The 18,990-nt window shown below is 44.4% G+C and overlaps 1 protein-coding gene across 3 annotated transcripts in view; it reads left to right on the top strand.

Annotated features, from left to right (window-relative positions):
- Positions 1-17,676, top strand: part of p2rx3b (purinergic receptor P2X, ligand-gated ion channel, 3b) — a 77,709-nt gene extending 60,033 nt beyond the window's left edge. For 2 of the 3 annotated variants that reach the window (XM_046046018.1, XM_046046004.1), the window contains exons 8-13: positions 1,456-1,592; positions 2,042-2,135; positions 4,569-4,634; positions 4,915-4,992; positions 14,680-14,882; positions 17,415-17,676. In XM_046046018.1, coding sequence (XP_045901974.1) covers positions 1,456-1,592; positions 2,042-2,135; positions 4,569-4,634; positions 4,915-4,992; positions 14,680-14,805 — 501 coding nt within the window. In that variant the 3' untranslated portion in view covers positions 14,806-14,882; positions 17,415-17,676. The remainder of the gene's footprint in view (positions 1-1,455; positions 1,593-2,041; positions 2,136-4,568; positions 4,635-4,914; positions 4,993-14,679; positions 14,883-17,414) is intronic. The other variant, XM_046046012.1, reaches the window with a different exon arrangement.
- The last annotated feature ends 1,314 nt before the right edge of the window (positions 17,677-18,990 follow it).

Below are 18,990 nucleotides of genomic sequence, written 5' to 3'. Positions count from 1 at the left end.
AATTACTCTCAAATGACGTTAACTAGTAATCTATAATGTACTACATTTTGGAAGTAACTTGCCCAACACTGCGCGCATGACACGACTGTGTGTGGGCACGCACTTAAGCCTCGAATATACTTGGGAGTGGACACGGACATGGACACGGACATAGACAGCCCATGGACGCGGACCACTTCTGTTTATAGTACCTTCTGGAGTCAGCTTGGCGGACACGTTCCACACATGTGCAGGAGATCGGTTGGTGCCCTGGTAGTGCTAGTCACGGTCCGGTCACAAAAAAACAGGAGACACACGGACGTCTACACAGGCCCTACGCTACCTCTCTGATGACAATGTTTTCGTCACACGGACCCTAGCGTACTCGGAAAGTATTATCCTTGCCTTATACACTTTCCTTCAACACAGAGTGGTTATGCTCATATGAGGTCACCAAGGTCCGTACTTCAGTAATTATATGTATGTAGGGCTGTCCCCGACTAAGGATTTACATAGTCGGATCAGAATCGTCAAGTAATGCCTATAGTCAACTGATAGTCGAATCGTGTGTTTTTGTGCACAGCGATTGCGAGCACACATGGTGGCTCTGCTATAATCTTGAGAAGCTACAGAGCGGTATTTACATACTGTAACTCCAGATTCTATGAGTATAGGCGCAGCAACCACCAAGCACAAAACCAACCAGCCCAGAGCCATAAATGAGCCACCCAGTCACCCGCTGTCGGTGGCATTGGTGTCGGCAAGCGCACAGGCATGGATGGTGCGACATGGGAGGCAGGGGATCAACCCATGTGTAATAGTCGTGGAACTGGATGGGGGGCCCAGCAGCTGTACAGAAGAAGGCGGCGTCAGCACAGCGACCGCATCAGCTGCGCACAGAGCAGGGCCAGCGCAAGCAGTGACCACTCCCCCCCACCGTCCCGTGGGAGAGGGCGCACTGCACAATCACAAGGAAAAATCACTCTGCCAAAACAGTACTGAGTGAGTCAGCACCCCGCCCTGGCAGTCTATGTAAGCCGCTGCAGCCCCGTCTGCGGTGCCATCTTGTTCCAAATGTGTTCAAACACTGTATGATTTTATCTGCCAACACCAACTGACCCAGACTGGAACAGACCCGGTCCAATTTGATCCAAACAGTCTGATCAGTCGCACTTAAATCATTTTCAGAATCGGCTGCAGTCGTAATGTGAGTGCCCGCCTTAAGTTGTCATTTTTGTGATGCAGGTCTTAGTTGAGTCGTAAGTCAAAATCTCAAGTCTTCATTCTTGCATGAGGTGAAGTATGAATCCTGGTTTGTTGTGGTAAACAAATGTCACACTACCTCCGGCATAGGAACAAAATGTTACACAAGAATTGTAACATTTCTTCCAAACATACTAGCCGGTACAAATTGGTTGCTTTTAAATGTAATTCCCGGAAGCCAGTTCATGTGTCTCATTTTGAAAATTCTGTCAGGGAGGAGTGATTGGAATAAAGATCGGCTGGATATGTGATCTGGACAAGTCAGATGACCAGTGTAACCCTTCATACTCATTCACCCGACTGGATGCCATGTCACAGAAGAATGATGTCTCACCTGGCTACAATTTCAGGTATTTAACTACATGGTTGGACTGATATGTTCCATCCACAAACTAGAAACTTAACCATTGGCCAGATTGCATTGAAATCATTGGATATTCATGGTCCCCAGGGAATGATTTCTAATTACCTTTTCTAATTACACCATTACCTTTCTCTAGTAACAGCTGACCAACACCTTTACTAGAAATATAGGAATTTCTAAAGGCAAATTGCCATGGACAGCTTTCATAAGTCTAGTATCTGAGCCACCTATATGTAAATGAAAAGAGTTACAGGTTGTTAAACTGGATTGTCTTTAAGGACTCTACATAAAAATAAGCATTTTAGCATATAACATATTAATCAAGTAATCAATCAGACTGCATTATATTGTTGTTATTAGTTCTTTTGACCATTTGCAAAATGTATGGTTAGATTGATTGATGATGTTTTCCTTGTGATTTGTCTGTTTGTGCAGGTTTGCCAAATATTATAAGATGGATAATGGGACGGACTACCGCACTCTGGTCAAAGCCTATGCTATTAGGTTTGATGTTCTGGTCAATGGAAATGTGAGTATATAGCTTAGTGTGTGTCAGATTTTGTGTATCAGGTGGTCATTCTTAATCAATATAACAAGGTTTAAATTGGGGCTGGGCACGTTAACGCATTAATTAACACTGACAATTATTTTATCACATGATAACGCCGTATTTTTAATTATTATTTTGAAAGCCCGTTTTCACTGGCTCTGAATACACATACGGTCAAACCATGGGTCACAGGAGGGGGTGGATGTTGATCAGCCTGCGAATCACGATTAAAATTTTTAATCGCAATTAATCGCATTGTTATGCACAAAATTTAATAATGAATTCTAAAGTAGTGTATTGCGCACTTTTAATTTAAATGTACTGCATCATTAACAAGCAAGCGGCTCAAACCTTTATTTAACCAGGATAAAAAACTCCTTGAGATTAAACATCTCTTTTACAAGAGTTTCCTGGCTCACCTGCTGCTGTGATAACGGATTGCGGGTGGAAAAATATGTATATTATATATATATACCGGGTGCTCTATAGCGCAACATAGGTGACACAGAAGTTACGTTTAAGTCCTCCGTGTTCGAAGCCTGTGACAATTCAGAGCCGCATCGGCAGAGCTGCGTATTATATAATATTGCGTCACACCCCGATACGCTACACGTGCGAGGGCCCGCCCAATGCTTCTTGCAGGTCCCTACTGGAATTGAAGGGATTCTTTTTTTCTGCAAAATAAAACTTAATTTTGGGGACCTAAACATGCTCAAAAACTCACCAAACTTTGCACATAATTCAGGCGGGGCGAAAAATTTCGTATTTTATGGGTCACGCACATGGGAAAACGGCTCAGTAGCGCCCCTACAGAGCAGCTCCCAGCCGAAGTTTACGACGTGTACGAAATTTCTGTCGTGCATGTATCATGTCCAGATGCACAGAAAAGCCTCATGTAGCGATGCCCCACACCCAACAGGAAGTCGGCCATTTTGGTTTTAATGGTCATTTTTGGCGATTTACAAACTTTGAACTTTAACGAACTCCTCTTAGGGATTTAGTCCAATCGACTTAAAATTTTTGCTTTGCAGTCTATACCCGTTGACGATTAAAAGTTATACAAATGGTCATTTTTCGTCCACGTGCATGCCCATGGCGTGGCCTCGAAAATCGAGGATTCGCCAAGAAACAGGAAGTTGTTACAACTACAACATACATGCTCACATCTGTACCAAATTTGACATGTATAATAAGAGTCCTGCCCTGAACACATCTATCTGCCATCATTCACTCAAAGCCTTACCGCCACCATCTGGCAACACGAAATGTTACACGCTTCTCTGTGACACAGGAAGTTGTAATAATTTCAGTGTACATGCTCACATCGGCACTAAATTTGATATGTATAATAAGAGTCCCGCCCCGAACATCCACATCACTCAAAGCCATAGTGCCACCTGCTGGCAACAGGAACTGACCTTTAACGAAGCAGTTTACCTACATATACAAAATTTCTGTGGCAAGTGTATCATGTCCAGACGTACAAAAAGCCTCTTGGAGCAATGCCACTGACGATTAAATGTTGTACAAATGGTGGGTTTTTGTGGAATAGTGTGTCCGTGGCATGGCATCCAAATTCGATGATTCGCCATGAAACAGGAAGTTGTTGTACCTTGACTGTACATATTCAGATCTGTACCAAACTTGACATGTTTCATAAGAGTCCCTGCCTGAACAGGTCTACAAGCCAATATTCAGTCATAGTCATAGCGCCACCTGCTGGCAACAAAAAGTGACAACAGGAAGTCGGCCATTTTGAATTTTATGGTCATTTTTGGATGATTTACATACTCCATACTTTAACAAACTCCTGCTAGAGAATTAGCCCGACCGACTTCAGACTTTCACTGTCTAGTCTAATCCCGCTGACAATTAAAAGTTGTTCAAAGAATGAGTTTTCATGAAACGGCGTGCCCATGGCGTGGCGTCCAAAATCGATTATTCGTCCTAAAAGAGGAAGTTGTTGTACCTTCACTGTACATGCACTCATCTTCACCCAACTTTACGTGCTTGATAACAGTCCTGCCCCAAATACATCTCCATGTTCAGTTATGTAGCGCCACAAACACAAGACACAGGAAGTGATGATTAACACATTTGTGCAGCGTCCAAAGAGCGTGACAAATTCACAGCCACACCGGCACAGCTCCAGAATCTGTAACGCGGCCGCCTCACACCTCGACACGCTACATGTGTACATGTGCCACAAATTATTTAATTTTACAGTGCCAGTTGCATATGTTTTTATGCACTTCTGCATCTTTGTAAGCATCTTATATTACAAATTGCAAATGTCTTTAGTATTATTAGATGTCTAGGCAAAATCATTTATGCAATTGCATGCAATCTTGCTAACATGTGGCACCAGGATACTGAAACCTGCTGATATAAACTACCAGTATTTCTTCGTAGGCAGGGAAGTTCAACATGATCCCTACGCTCATTAACATGGTGGCAGCCTTCACATCAGTGGGAGTGGTAAGTTTTACTGGTATACTTGACACAACCAATCTAGTCTAAGTTCGTTATACCAGTCATGTTTCATTCAGTGCTTTTGTGTTTTTTTGTCAGGACTGATAAACGGAGCTGTATATTACCTTTTTATCTCTGACTTTAAGTGTTATCTCAAGTACAATACCTACTTTATTGTGATCTGTGTTGAGTTTTAAAACATGAATAGTGAAATCATGGAGTTTCTACTCTTGCTTTGTTGAGTGCTTTAAAAATAAATGTTATTGTTATTATTATTATTATACAGGGCACAGTGCTGTGTGACATCATACTGCTGAACTTCCTGAAAGGAGCAGAGCAATACAAGGCCAAGAAATTTGAAGAGGTAAAAATATCCTGTTCTTAATGTGATGTGCACCTTATTAATCACAGTTTTGGTAATATGTGGTTTGTCCACACTTAACGCACACAAAATCTTTGACAATGTCCTTAGTAAAAAATTTGTAAAACAAACAAACTTACTTGGGAGCTTTGCAACCATCTCCTCCTGTTCTTTTCTCTCCTGTCTCTTCTTGAAACAACTTTCATGTTTAAATAGCATGACTGCTAGCTTGCAAGTGTGCTCTGTTACTGGCTACTTGTGAGATTTTGCGTTTCACCAAGCTAAAGTCTTGTTGTCTTGTCACATGATCAAATAGAAACTTAAGATTGGGCAGCCATACACATATTACCCAGCAATCATATGTAGCTATGTGACATGAATATACCCTACTAAAGAAAATAAGACAATATTCATTCTGTGGAATCTATTTTTTATACTTTGCCTTTTGTAAGCCTTTTGTGGATAAAACTACTGACTGACACCCTGGCAAAGGGGGATATGCACATTTGAGGATATATATACAATGTGATCTCACTGGTGAGGAGGCAAGCTGTGCATCTACTGTTGCATGATGAACACCGTTCATGCGTGCGGCTGCACTGGCCCTTGCCCCACACCATTACACGTCCCCCAGCAGCCTGAACCGTTGATACAACGCAGGGTGGATCCATGCTTTGATGTTGTTTATGCCAAATCTGACCCTACCATCTGAATGACGCAGCTGAAATGGAGACTCATCAGACCAGGAAACGTTTCTCCAATCTTCTATTGTCCATTTTGGCTGTTCTTAGCTGACAGGAGTGGCACTCAGGGTGTGGTTTTCTACTGCTGTAGGCATCTGCTTCAAGGTTAGACGTGTTGCTTGTTCAGAGATGGTATTCTGCATACCTTGGTTGTAACAAGTCATTACTGTTGCCTTTCTGTCATCTGGAACCAGTCTGCCCATTCTCCTCTGACCTCTGACATCAACAAGGCATTTTCGTCCCCACAACTTCCACTCACTGGATATTTTCTGTTTTTCGGACCATTCTCTGTAAACCCTAGAGATGGTTGTGCGCGAAAATCCCAGTAGATCAGCAGTTTCTGAAATATTCAGACCAGCCCATCTGGCACCAACAACCATGCTACGTTCAAAGTCACTTAAATCCCCTTTCTTCCCTATTTTGATGCTCGATTTGAACTTCAGCAAGTTGCCTTGACTTCTACATGCCTTAATACATTGAGTTGCTGCCATATGATTGGCTGATTAGCTATTTGTTTAATTAGCAACCGAACAGGTACCTAATAAAATGGCCATTGAGTGTATGTGTGCGCAGAATTATTAGGTAACTAAATTACCAAGATAATTTCTATCAAATTACTTGTTTATTCTCAGTTTGTGTAACAAAACAAAATGATAAACAATTGTTGGCCTTTCCTTACATTTAGCTGACACATTTATCCATAGCAACTTACAATTGCTATATATGTCAGAGGTTGCACGTCTCTGGAGCAACTAGGGGTTAAGTGTCTTGCTCAGGCACACATTGGTGTGTAGGATTTGAACCTCACACCAAAGGCATGTGTCTTATCCATTGCGCCACCCCGTATTTAGTAACCAATATAACCCTTCTTTTCAATAAGTACATTGATCCTTCCATCCATGGAGTCAGTTTCTTGATCTGTTCACTGTCACTTTTTGCTGAAGCAGCAACCAAAGCCTCCCAAATGCTGTTAAAAGATCAAATGCATAAAGATCCTGGCCTTCTTGAAAACTGAGAACTTATTCCTGCACCACTGCTTGGAACAATTATCTTCCAGAAACTGGCAGTAGGTTTGGGAGTTGAGTTTGAGTGCATCTTCACCCTGAAAAGGTCCAGCTATCTCATCCTTAATGACAGCTGCCCATACCAGTACCCCTCCTCCACCTTGCTGACGCCTGAGTCAAAGTGGTGCCATGTCCATCAGTGATCCAGCCACAGGCCATCCATCACTCTCATTTCATCTGTCCATAAAACCTTTAAGAAAAAATGTCTTCAGGTATTTCTTTGCCCAATTTTGACGCTTCAACTTGTGAATCTTATTCAGTGGTGGCTGTGTTTCAGCCTTCCTGGCATTGGCCATGTCTCTGAACACTTACAGAGTAAGTACAGTGTAATTCTGGACACTCCAGGTAGGTTGCAGTTCTGGAAAATAGTCGTACTGAAGGATAATGGGTTCCTGGTAGCTTCACGTTTAATTCGACGGAAGTCTTTTGCAGGTAATTTGTGCCATTTCTTCTCCATGCGCTTTTTTTCGCACCAGTTCTCTATTCACAACAAAATGTTTGATTGTCCGGTGGTCACGCCTCAAAAGTTTAGTGTTGCATCTGTCTGTTACAATTTTTGACTTTTCAGTGTCAGTTAAATCCCTTTTTGGCCCATTTTACCTTAGGTAATGCAGCTACCTAATAATCATGCACAGCTTGATATAAAGGTGTGATTCACTTTCACCACATCCTCCCTCATTACACAATGTATATCAGCTAAAAATAATTAACTCTAATGAGCATTTTGTATGCTTTGGAGTTGGAAAATGTGCATAGACATAATTATTCATTCAGAATACTTGTCTAAAAATTGTACAAGCAGTGTAAAGTTGTTAAAATTATTAGCAAAGAGATCTTTAATTACACACTTACCAGACATGAAGCAACATTAGCATTAATTTAAGCTGTGGCCGCTTAATGTAAGTCCAATAGGAATTCTCCATTTAGCTCTGTTTTGGTGTAAACCAAAATTTAAGAAAAATGTCTGTTTACCAGCTATCGTCTAAAGTTGTTTGTCTGCTGTTTGGTGCTGAGCAGGGAGCATACAGTGGGTTTATCAGAGCTTTTTCTCTGAAAACAGCTGCCTGTTGATGACAGTGGAGTTGCAGGCTGGAAAACCAAAACACTGAGCTAAAAGAGGCTAAATGGCTCTGTAGAGCTGAAGGGGGTAGCAAAGTTGGGTGATAATTCTCTGCATGGACAGTATTCATTAATTATGTATGTAAGTGAGGTAAGCTGTTGAGGACCAGCGGCTGAGGATTTTTATGATGTTATCGGGGATTCCCTGCCTGGAGGCGGTGGAGGCAGCTCCGATGCGGAACGAATGCCCGGAGTACAGTTAAGGGGATATTCCAGATTTGGTAAAATTTTGCGAAGGTGTAGGTGAAACCAGAAGCGCGTGGCTAATTTTCCTGTCTCTGTGACGAACAGAGGATCTTGGGGGGCAGCGTGGCTGGCTAGTCTTGAGTCCACGTAGAGGCATATGGGTTCGTGCGGTCTGAGGTATGAATTGAGACTGAAGAGGTAGATGGTCTGCAGTAAACTGTACTGGTTGGTTTTGCTGCATTTGAGGTGATAGATGAGTGTCTGTGGATTGTACGGAGATGTCGGCCATGGTGGCGTGGATACTTGGTTGGTATTGGAGGCTGGAGGCGGTGAACTCTGAGCACCGCAAGAAGCCAAAATATGCCAGTAGAAACATGGATTCCAGGACTTTGTCCACATATGGAGTCAGATAACCCGATCTGAGGGTCTGAATGCAACGGGCTAAGAAGTCTGAAGTGAGGGGTAGATGTTTTGGCAAGGGATGTGGTTCGACCTTGTGGAGGTCTTTGGTTAGCATGCTAATATGGGAGTGGGACAAAGCCATTATCCACAGCTGTCCCTGTGGATAACTTGACAAAGAAGTTGATTCCACTGATGTAGACCTGTATGGTGGAGGATTTAATCTTGAGATCAGACTGGGCGAAAGTGATGAAGATTGAGACTGAGATTGAGAATGACGTCAAGAGAAGGGAAGGGGATGCCGTGGGAGGCATGAAAAGCTTTAAAGCAATTAATGGCGTTATTTGACGATGGCCGCTGAAAACGGCGGGACTGCAGTTGGAAAGGGGTCGGCAGCTTGCGCCATTTGCTTGAATCTCTGGAAAGAGAAACGAGAAAGAGAGTCAGCAATTGTGTTTTTGTGACCTGGTATATGGGAGGCTCGGATGGTGAATTGGTGGTGTGCTGAAACCAAGGTGAGCCTCCGCATGAATTGCATTATGTCTGGGCAATGGGACCGTCCTTTGTAAATTATGTCTACTCTGACAACAGTGCAGTTGTAGATTGCGATGGTTTTCTTGGACAATTTAGACCCCAAAGAATGGCTGCGATAATGACGGGGTACATTTCGTAGATGGTAGAGGAATGAGAGAGGGCTGAAAATTCAGACGGCCAGTCGGCTGCGAACCAACTACCACTGCAGTAGCCACCAAAGCCGACGGAAGGGGCAGCGTCTGTGAAGAGCTGAATATCTTCTGCCTTGGTGACGTGGAAGAAGAATATGACGTTCCAGGAGGAAAGAAAGTGGTGGCACATTTCAAGCTCCATTTTACATGCGGCATCTAGGCATGATGTGGTCATGGAGAGATGGGACGGAAGCGGCTATGCGACAGGAAGGACCAACCTTGTGGGGTGATCCGGGTGGCGTAGTTGAAGTGGCCTAGGAGTGAGAGAAGTTGGTGCAGCGGTGGGCCAGAAGGAAATTCGAAATTATTAAGGAAATGCGGTGGATTTTCTTGGGGGGCAAGGATGCCCGGAGTAACAGTGATGTGTTGGGGCATTCTGTTTTCTCTGGGGAGAGTGGGACTACGAGTTCGTGGAATTCGGAAGTCAAGATGTTGAGGCCATGAGATGGCGGTGAAGTGGGTGGCGTAACGGTGAGAAAGTCATCTAAAAGGTGGATGACAAATGGGAGCTTGTGGTTGTTGGTCAGGATCCAGCAAAGTGCTTTGGAGAGGGAGTCGAATATTTTTGGGCTGCTCTTACACCCGACGGTTAGACGAACGGCGAAATAGTAAGCGCCCTTCCAGAGAACGGCGAAAAGGTTCCAGTAATCGGGGTGGATGGTAAGGACTTTGAAATAGCTGGTGATAGCTTTCTTGGAAAGATAGGCTCCTTGCCCTGCAGTGTGGATGAGGGAGATGGCGTGGTCGATGGTTGAATATTGCATAGAAAAGTCAGAGCTCGGGATGAGACTGTTGATGCTCGGGACTGTGGGGCCGTGCGGGGAAGAGAGGTTGATATTTAGTTGTTTTTTCCCAGAATATTTCCTAGTTGCTACGCCAATGGGACTCATTCTGAATGTGGGAAATGGTGGGCTGTAAAATGGGCCTATCATGGAGGTTTCTTTGGTTTCTTTAGCCAGGAGTTTGTCAACTGTGTCGGGGTCGGTGATGGCTGACTGCGAGTTGTGGCATGTAGGTGATGAATTTGGTATGGCCAGCAAGCCGTGTGTGAAGCCCCGTATATGGTAATTGACAAAATGATGATCTGTGTCAATGATCGATTTTGTAATCGTTTCGGACACTCGGGTGAAGAGAGGGGCAGAGCTGTCAACTGATCACCATCTGGTGGTGAGTTAGGTAAGGGGGTGGGGGAAGACTCTGGACAGACCTGGTAAGCCCAAACGGGTAGTGCGGGTGAACTGGGAACGTCTGGAGGAGGCCCCTGTCCGTGAGATCTTCAACTCAAACCTCCGGCGGAGCCCTGTGGAGGTTGGGGACATTGAACAGGAGTGGGCAATGTTCAAAACCTCTATTGCTGAAGCTGCAGCGGAAAGCTGTGGTCTCAAGGTCTTAGGTGCCTCAAGGGGCAGTAACCCTCAAACACCGTGGTGGACAACGGTGGTCAGGGAAGCCGTCCGACTGAAGAAGGAGGCCTTCCGAGATTTGTTGTCTCAGAGGACTCCGGAGGCGGTTGCAAGGTACCGACGGGCCCGAAGGACTGCAGCCTCTGCTGTGGCAGATGGAAAGCAGCGGGTGTGGGAGAAGTTCGGAGAAGACATGGAGAAGGACTTTAGGTCGGCACCAAAGTGTTTCTGGAGAACTGTCCGCCATCTCAGGAGGGGGAAGCGGGGAAGCGTCCAAGCTGTGTACAGTAAGGATGGGACCCTGCTGACCTCAACTGGGGAGGTAATTGGGCGGTGGAAGGAACACTTTGAGGAACTCCTAAATCCGACTGACACGCCCTCTTTAGTAGAGGCAGAGCTCGAGGCTGATGGGGGATTCTCGTCAATTTCCCTGGTGGAAGTCACTGAGGTAGTCAAACAACTCCACAGTGGCAAAGCCCCAGGGATTGATGAGATCCGCCCAGAAATGCTAAAAGCTTTGGGTGTGGAGGGGCTGTCTTGGATGACACTCTTTAACATTGCGTGGAAGTCGGGTACAGTGCCCAAGGAGTGGCAGACTGGGGTGGTGGTTCCCCTGTTCAAAAAGGGGGACCAGAGAGTGTGTGCTAATTACAGGGGTATCACACTTCTCAGCCTCCCCGGTAAAGTCTATTCCAGGGTGCTGGAACGGAGGGTTCAGCCGATTGTCGAACCTCAGATTGAAGAGGAACAATGCGGTTTACGTCCTGGTCGTGGAACAACTGACCAGCTCTTTACTCTCACAAGGATCCTGGAGTGGGCTTGGGAGTATGCCTATCCAGTCTACATGTGCTTTGTAGATCTGGAAAAGGCATATGACCGGGTCCCCCGGGAGATACTGTGGGAGGTGCTGCGGGAGTATGGGGTGAGGGGGGCCCTTCTCAGGGCTATCCAATCCCTGTACATCCAAAGCGAGAGCTGTGTCCGAGTACTCGGCAGTAAGTCGGACTCTTTCCAGGTGAGGGTTGGCCTTCGCCAGGGCTGCGCTTTGTCACCTATGTGATATTCATGGACAGGATATCGAGGCGTAGTCGTGGTGAGGAGGGATCTCGTCACTGCTTTGTGCGGATGATGAGGTCCTGATGGCATCATCGATCCGTGACCTCCACCTCTCACTGGATCGGTTCGCAGCCGAGTGCGAAGCAGTTGGGATGAGGATTAGCACCTCTAAATATGTGGCCATGGTTCTCAGCAGGAAACCGGTGGAGTGCAAGTACCTCGGGGTCTTGTTCACGAGTGAGGGGAGACTGGAGCAGGAGATTGGCCGGAGAATCAGAGCAGCGGGGGCGGTAATGCACTCGCTTTACCGCACCGTTGTGGCTTAAAGACAGCTGAGCCGTAAGGCAAAGCTCTCGATCTACCGGTCGATTTTCGCTCCTACCCTCACCTATGGTCATGAAGGCTGGGTTGTGACCGAAAGAACGAGATCGCGGGTACAAGCGGCCGAAATGGGTTTCCTCAGACGGGTGGCTGGTGTCTCCCTTAGAGATAGGGTGAGAAGCCTGACCATCTGTGAGGAGCTCAGAGTAGAGCCGCTGCTCCTTTGTTTGGGGTCCCCTGCTGGAGCTACTGCCCCCACGACCCGATCCCGGATAAGCGGGTGAAGATGGATGGATGGATGGATGGATGGATGATCTGTGTGATTTTTTAAGTCTGTAGCTAGTACATGGATTTGAATGGGGGTGTTTAGATACTCACAGTTGCTGTGCTGGGTTGGGTTGTGGGGGCAGGTTGTTCTGGCATGGGCCCCGCCGCAGAAAGAGCATGTGTTCAGGAATCTGTAACTAGCAGCCTAGGTCATTGAAATTGTTGCACACTATCCCCCCTGCCTGGAAGAGGACTGGTCTGCCTCTCCTATCCACACCTTGTGGGATAGGGCCACTGGTGGTGGGCTGCGTGCAGGCTGGTTTAGAAGTGATTGAAGGCAGAGAGACGGCGAGGGTGCATGCAGAGGCCAGATGTGATGGTGCGCCACAAAGTTTGCAGTTCAAGGATGGACGTGCTGCAAAGACGTGGCAATAAAGCTCGGTGCCCCAATATGTCCCTTGATTGAACTGCTGCATGCATCCAGCAGCTTGGGACGAAAAGAGGACGTGGTAAGTGTAGAAACCATTTCCGCTGAACCACAAGGCCAGGTCTAAAATCAGGGACAGGTAATCGTCCAGCTCTGACCTGCGGTTGGGAAAAACTAAATAAATTATGTTACGGTACAGAGAAAAAGAGAAGGCCAATTCTACTATTCTTTAGATCTGGTGGGAATTTGTTGCTAAAGTTCAATGGGGCCGAGAGCGGTTTGCAGTTCCCTGGGAATAAGCGGGTTATGTAGAGATGGAGTAATGAGGGAGGCGAGGTCGATGTGGTTACTGGCTAGAATCTGTTGCCTGAGTGAGGGTGACACTGGGGATGGTCTGGCTGGGCCCGTGGGACACACGGGAGGTGTTGTTGTGGCTAAGGTGAAGTGATTCGATGGCAGCGGATGTGTGGAAAGACCGGTTGTGGTGGCTGTGGGTGAAGCTGAGGAGAAAAAGGGTTCGTTAGAGGAGGAAACACATCACATTGGTTGCATTTGGGATATGGGGTGGGGAAGGGGGTAGGGGAGGGGGAAGGGAGGGAGAAAATAATAGGCAGGAGGAATAGTCTGGCCGATGGCACCTGTGTGGGTGCGGTCTGGGCGGCTTTGGTGGCTGGTATTGAGGCAGGAAGGACTAATGTGGCCAGACGAGATGGGATAGGGAGAGTAGGAACAACTGAAGAAGAAAGGATGCTGGGATGGAGGGATGCATGTGCTCGGGTTGATGGTGCTGTTTGAGAAGTAGGGAAGGGAAGAGAAAAAGGTTGGGGTGCAGATGGGTTTGATAAGACCTGGCCCTGTGTGAGGGCTGGTGTGTTGTTGTATTCAGCGTCTTTTGCTATAGGATGCCCCACGGAGTCGTCGCCGTTGCACTGGAAGTAGCGCTAGTGACCCGGAAGTGCTGGGGAAGCTCGGCGTCGGAGAGATGTGTGTTGTTGCAATTCCTTGGGGTGACTGTGGCTCAGGAGGTAGAGCAGGTTGCCTGTTAAGTGAAAGGTTGGCGGTTCAATCTCCGGCTCCTCCAGGCTGCATGTCGTGGTGTCTTTGGGCAAGATACTGAACCCCAAATTGCCTCTGGTTGCTGTTCCACCTGTATGTGAATGTTAGTTTCTGTTTGAGCACTTAGGCTCAGTGAATGGTGAATGCAAATGTAGTGTAAAAGTGCTTTGAGTGGTCCAAAAACAAATAGATTAGTGCTATACAAATACGGAGCATTTACTTGTACTGTTGGAAAAGTTTCGCTTTTTTGTCGGAGTGGTGGAAGGAGATGTTTCTCTGGTTGAGTTCCTGTTTGAGCTGGACCACTATCCACTCGGAAATGTTTGGAGTGGAGGGGCGGTTGTAGTACTGGCTTGGAGGTTGCTAGTAGCGATAGCTCCAATTATCGCTCGAGTGGCTGGTTGAGGCTGTGTGGTCGGAGTGCTGAAGCCGGGATCTCCCCCTGGAGCTGCTGGCAGGTGAAAGGCCTGAGGATGTCAGAATTGTCGGAGATTGCAGGCTGCGAGCGCCGGGAATGTGGATAGCTGAACGCAGTCGGCGTTTCAGACGAGGTTGATCTGGCAAAAGGGAAGACTCAGGTATCTCCAAAGCCAGATGTTCGACGAACATGTTGCTGTCTGAAGGATTTAGAACGAGTTCTGAATCCATTGTTAAAGGTAAGTAATTTTGGTTGTTTGTCACGCTTGTGAGAAAGCTGAGTCAAGGGTAGGTGAACAGAAAAGGTGTGCTTAAGTACTCGAGTTTATAGAACTTAATAATGTCAGTTTATTGACTAAAAAATCAGCTTGGGTTTAAGCTACTGAAAAAACATTGAATGTATGTAGTACGAAAACCGGGATTAAGAGGGTCTGTGAAAATATATGTGGTAAGAGCAAAACATCTCTCTCTCTCTCTCTCTCTGTCTCTCTCTCTCATAAACTGCAGGTGTCAGACAGCCCGCTGGGTACCCAAAGCCATGGGCTGTACTGCTCCCAGTTGTCACTCAGACATAACGAGACCATCATGAGGTCCACTGACTCAGGGGCATTTTCAATTGATCATTACAGCTGAATGGACAGAAGCTACAGCCAATGGTCAGGGAGCAGTAGACTGAGGACGACAGATGTGGGTTGGGTTTCTCTAAAAATGTAAATTTTTATGTTTTATCAATTTTACGCATTCTTTTTATATGATACTGTACCTCGGTCAGATATCTAGAATTGTTGCCATGTTACACACACACACACATATATACATATACACACACACACACACATATATATATATATATATAGAATTGGAACGGTTAGGCAAATTCCATTGTTTTTATTGTTCACTGAAGACATTTGGGTTTAAGATCAAAAGATGAGTATGAGACAAGAGTTCAGAATTTCAGATTTTATTTCCTGGTATTCACATCTAGATGTGTTAAACAACTCAGGACATACCACCCTTTGTCTGAACCCACCCATTTTTCAAGTGAGCAAAACTATTGGAACATGAGACAGATGTTTCTTGTTGCCCAGGTGTTGCCTTTTAGGTTGATTGTCCAAACATTAAATAGCTCTGTATGACTAGTCTAAGTTTTCATCCTTGGTTCAAACCTATAAAGACTGCATTTACTGTTAAAGAGGATAAACCAACATGAAGACCAGAGAGCTGTCTATGGGAGAAAAGCAAGCCACTGTCAAGCTGAGAAATTAAGGAAAATCGCATTGGACAAACATTGGACATAGCAAGCACAACAATTTGGAATGTCCCGAAAAAGAAAGAAACTACTGGTGTACTGAGCAACAGACGTCCATAAGGTCAGCCAAGGAAAACAACTGTTGCTGATGACAGAAATATTGTGAGAGCTGTGAAGAAAACCCCCAAAACATCAGGAAGTGACATCAGCAGCGACCTCCACAGTGCAGGGTGAAGGTATCACAATCCACTGTTGGAAGAAGACTCAGAGAGCAGAAATATAGAGGCACACCACAAGATGCAAACCACTCATCAGCCACAGAAATTTGCAAAGTACAGAGATGAGCTGCAAAAGTTCTGGAACACAATCTTATGGACTGATGAGACCAAGATTAATCTCTAGCAAAGTGATGGAAAGGCCAAAGTGTGGAGAAGGAAAGGAACTGCTTATGATCCGACGCATACAAGCTCATCTGTGAAGCCTGGTGGAGGTGATGTCATGGCTTGGGCGTGCATGGCTGCTTCTGGAACAGGCTCATTAATATTTATTGATGATGTAACTGATGATGGTAGCAGCAGAATGAATTCAGAAGTGGACAGAAACAAATTTTCTGGTAATTTACGGAGAAATGCATTGAAACTAATGGGGTGGAAGTTTATCATGCAGCAGGACAATGAGCCAAAGCACACTGCCAACAAAACAAAGGACTTCATTCAATTCAATTTTATTTATATAGCGCCAAATCACAACAACAGTTATCTCACAGCGCTTCATCAGGGGAAAAAGTGGAAGGTTTTAGACTGGCCAAGTCAATCAGCTGACCTTAACCCAATAGAGCATGCATTTCACCTCCTTAAGAGGAGACTGAGGGGAGAAACACCCTGAAACAAACAAGAAGTGAAAGAAGCTGCGCTAAAAGCCTGGAATAGCATCACAAATGAAGAATGCAACAGTTTGGTGATGTGGATGGGTCGCAGGCTTGAGGCAGTTATTGCAAGTTATTTACTTTAAGATTATTTATTCCATTACTTTTGCTCACCTAAGAATGCTGTGGTCTAATACAAACGGTGATATGTCCTGAGCTGTTTAACACATCTAGATGTGAATACCAGGAAATAAAAGCTGAAATTATGAACTCTTGTCTCATACTCATACTATTGATCTTAAACCCAAAACAACAAAAAAACAAAGGAATTTGCCTTACCGTTCCAACACATTTGGAGGGGACTCTGTGTGTGTGTGTGTGTGTGTGTGTGTGTGTGTGTGTGTGTGTGTGTGTGTGTGTGTGTGTGTGTGTGTGTGTGTGTGTGTAATATATATATATATATATATATATGAAACAAGAAATTCCCTGAGCACAACAAAAATAATCAGGTGCTGGTAGATAGCAGTATAAGTCTATGAAAAATCAAACTACCGTACACTGTTCTGACTTTACTACCTTTATTGTGAGCAATGCGTTTCGCCCATTGCATATATAAACTACAAATGGATGATGTCTTTGCATGGTGACACCTCTGGCTCAGGATTTTCGGGGCAGGAAGAAAACTAACTTTAAAACCGCAATTAAAACTGAAAATTATGTTTAAGCTCTTGTTTTTGCACCTTGCATTAAAACCTTTGTACTGCACCACAACTACATTATAAAAGCCTTTGTGATGAGAAAGCAAGAATAAACAATGCTTTTGCAGACAATTAGTTTGACATCAGGATCAGTTTGTTTTCAAAACAGATTCTCAGGACTGGGTGATCCAAGGTGGGTTACAATAAAGGACAAACTGGACTTGGTTGAAGATACTCGAAGAAGATGTTTCCTCCTTTGTGTTTCTGTAACGTAGCAAACTGTGGTGTTTCATACGGATGCTGAAGGGTTCCTTTAGCGTCAAATAATTACACTTTGTGACACTGTCTGAAAGCGTCGGTAATGATGCACTGAGATGAGAACGCATGGCTATTACAGTTCTCACATTTCCCAATTTGTCATCTCTTTTAGTGGCCAGCATGGTAGCCCAGTGGACAGCACTGTGGCCTCACAGCAAGAAGGTTCAGAACTTGGTCAGCCCAGCCCTTTCTGTGTGGAGTTTGCATGTTCAAGTCCCTTTCATTTCAAACTGTGGATTGTCTATTGCTTGCACTTCTAGTTTTGTAATTGTTTCCATTATGCTATGCAGTGCTGTAAAATATACTCGTTTTTTTTTTTATGCATCACAATGACATGCTCTGTCAACAAATTAAAGTGTACAGTAAAAGCGTAACTGTGAATCTTGTCCAATCTCTTGCAATGTTTACTGTAACTCTGTACTGTTGAAATTGATCTATGCCATACAGAAAAAGTGTAGCTTTGTGCTTTTTTAATCATTGTCATCCAAACCTTAGCCATAGTTTACCAATATAAACAGTTTTGCTAATGTTAAGGATGATTCTAGAAATGTACCACTGACTGACGACTGAGAAAAAGTCATTTTCTTGTGAAAAAAAGAAGCTCCTGCAATACAGTTTTTCTCAGTTGTTTACACAGTAAAACTGGTACCTGAGACACAATGACCACAGCCTGTAATTGATGTACTAACTCCCTGAACACAATACAAGCACATTTCCTGCTTTACACCCAGCTTGCAGTTTTTTACAGTAACACAACATTCAAAACACTACACACATTTCTCTACGCACATAAACATAACATTTTTGTAAACATTCTGCTAAGATTTTCTATATATTTCAGTCTGATTACTGCAAAAATGCAGGATATTTGTAATCATTCTGTTTTGAATGTGTTAACAGTTTTGCACACAGTGTGGTAGCATTTCAAAATTGAGTTGCAGATGTACAGTGTTTTGCAGGAGGTGAAGTAGTAACGAGAAAAGAGTTCATGGATTTTGGAGAAAGTGGTCATTGAATGCATTTTGTGTGAAAGCAATGAAAAATGATTCACAGTTTGTCCCACATACACTTCTGTGAAGAGTTCTGACAATGCAGGTTAGCAATTGAGAAAAACTGCACAAGAATTAATCAGAAATGCAGAATACTGCATCACTGCATATAGTAATTTACTTGTGAAAAATAAAAATCTGAAAAATAAACTAATTACTGAAATACCAGTGCTACAATGCAGTCTTTCTCAATTGTTTACATAGTAACACTGGTACTTGACAATGACCACACCCTGTAATTCATGTACCAACCATCTGGACCAATTCAACTAAAATACAAGCACATTTCCTGCTTTACACACGCAGTTTTAGATTAAACCACATTAGAAACAATATAGTTCTCTATGCACATAGACATAAACATAGCTAAGCTTTCCTGTATGTTTCAGTCTGGTTGCTGCAGAAATGCAGGACATTTTACATCTTTCTGTTTTGAATGTGTTTTTAACAGTTTTGGACAAAGTGTGTTAGCATTTGAAAAATGTGCTGCAGATATATAGCGTGTTACAGATGTAGAAGTAGTCATGACAAAGAGGATTTTGGAGAAAGTGGTCATTGAATCCATTTTGTGTGTCTGCGGTGACGTCAGCACACAGAATGGCATAAGGGTTCCTCCAAGAAAATGCTTATTTCGCCTCA

The sequence above is a fragment of the Micropterus dolomieu genome, linkage group LG01 (genome assembly GCF_021292245.1).
Source record: "Micropterus dolomieu isolate WLL.071019.BEF.003 ecotype Adirondacks linkage group LG01, ASM2129224v1, whole genome shotgun sequence".
Classification (NCBI taxonomy): domain Eukaryota; kingdom Metazoa; phylum Chordata; class Actinopteri; order Centrarchiformes; family Centrarchidae; genus Micropterus; species Micropterus dolomieu.
Note: the sequence above shows the minus strand (reverse complement) of the source record. Positions and strands in the feature narration are given on the sequence as shown.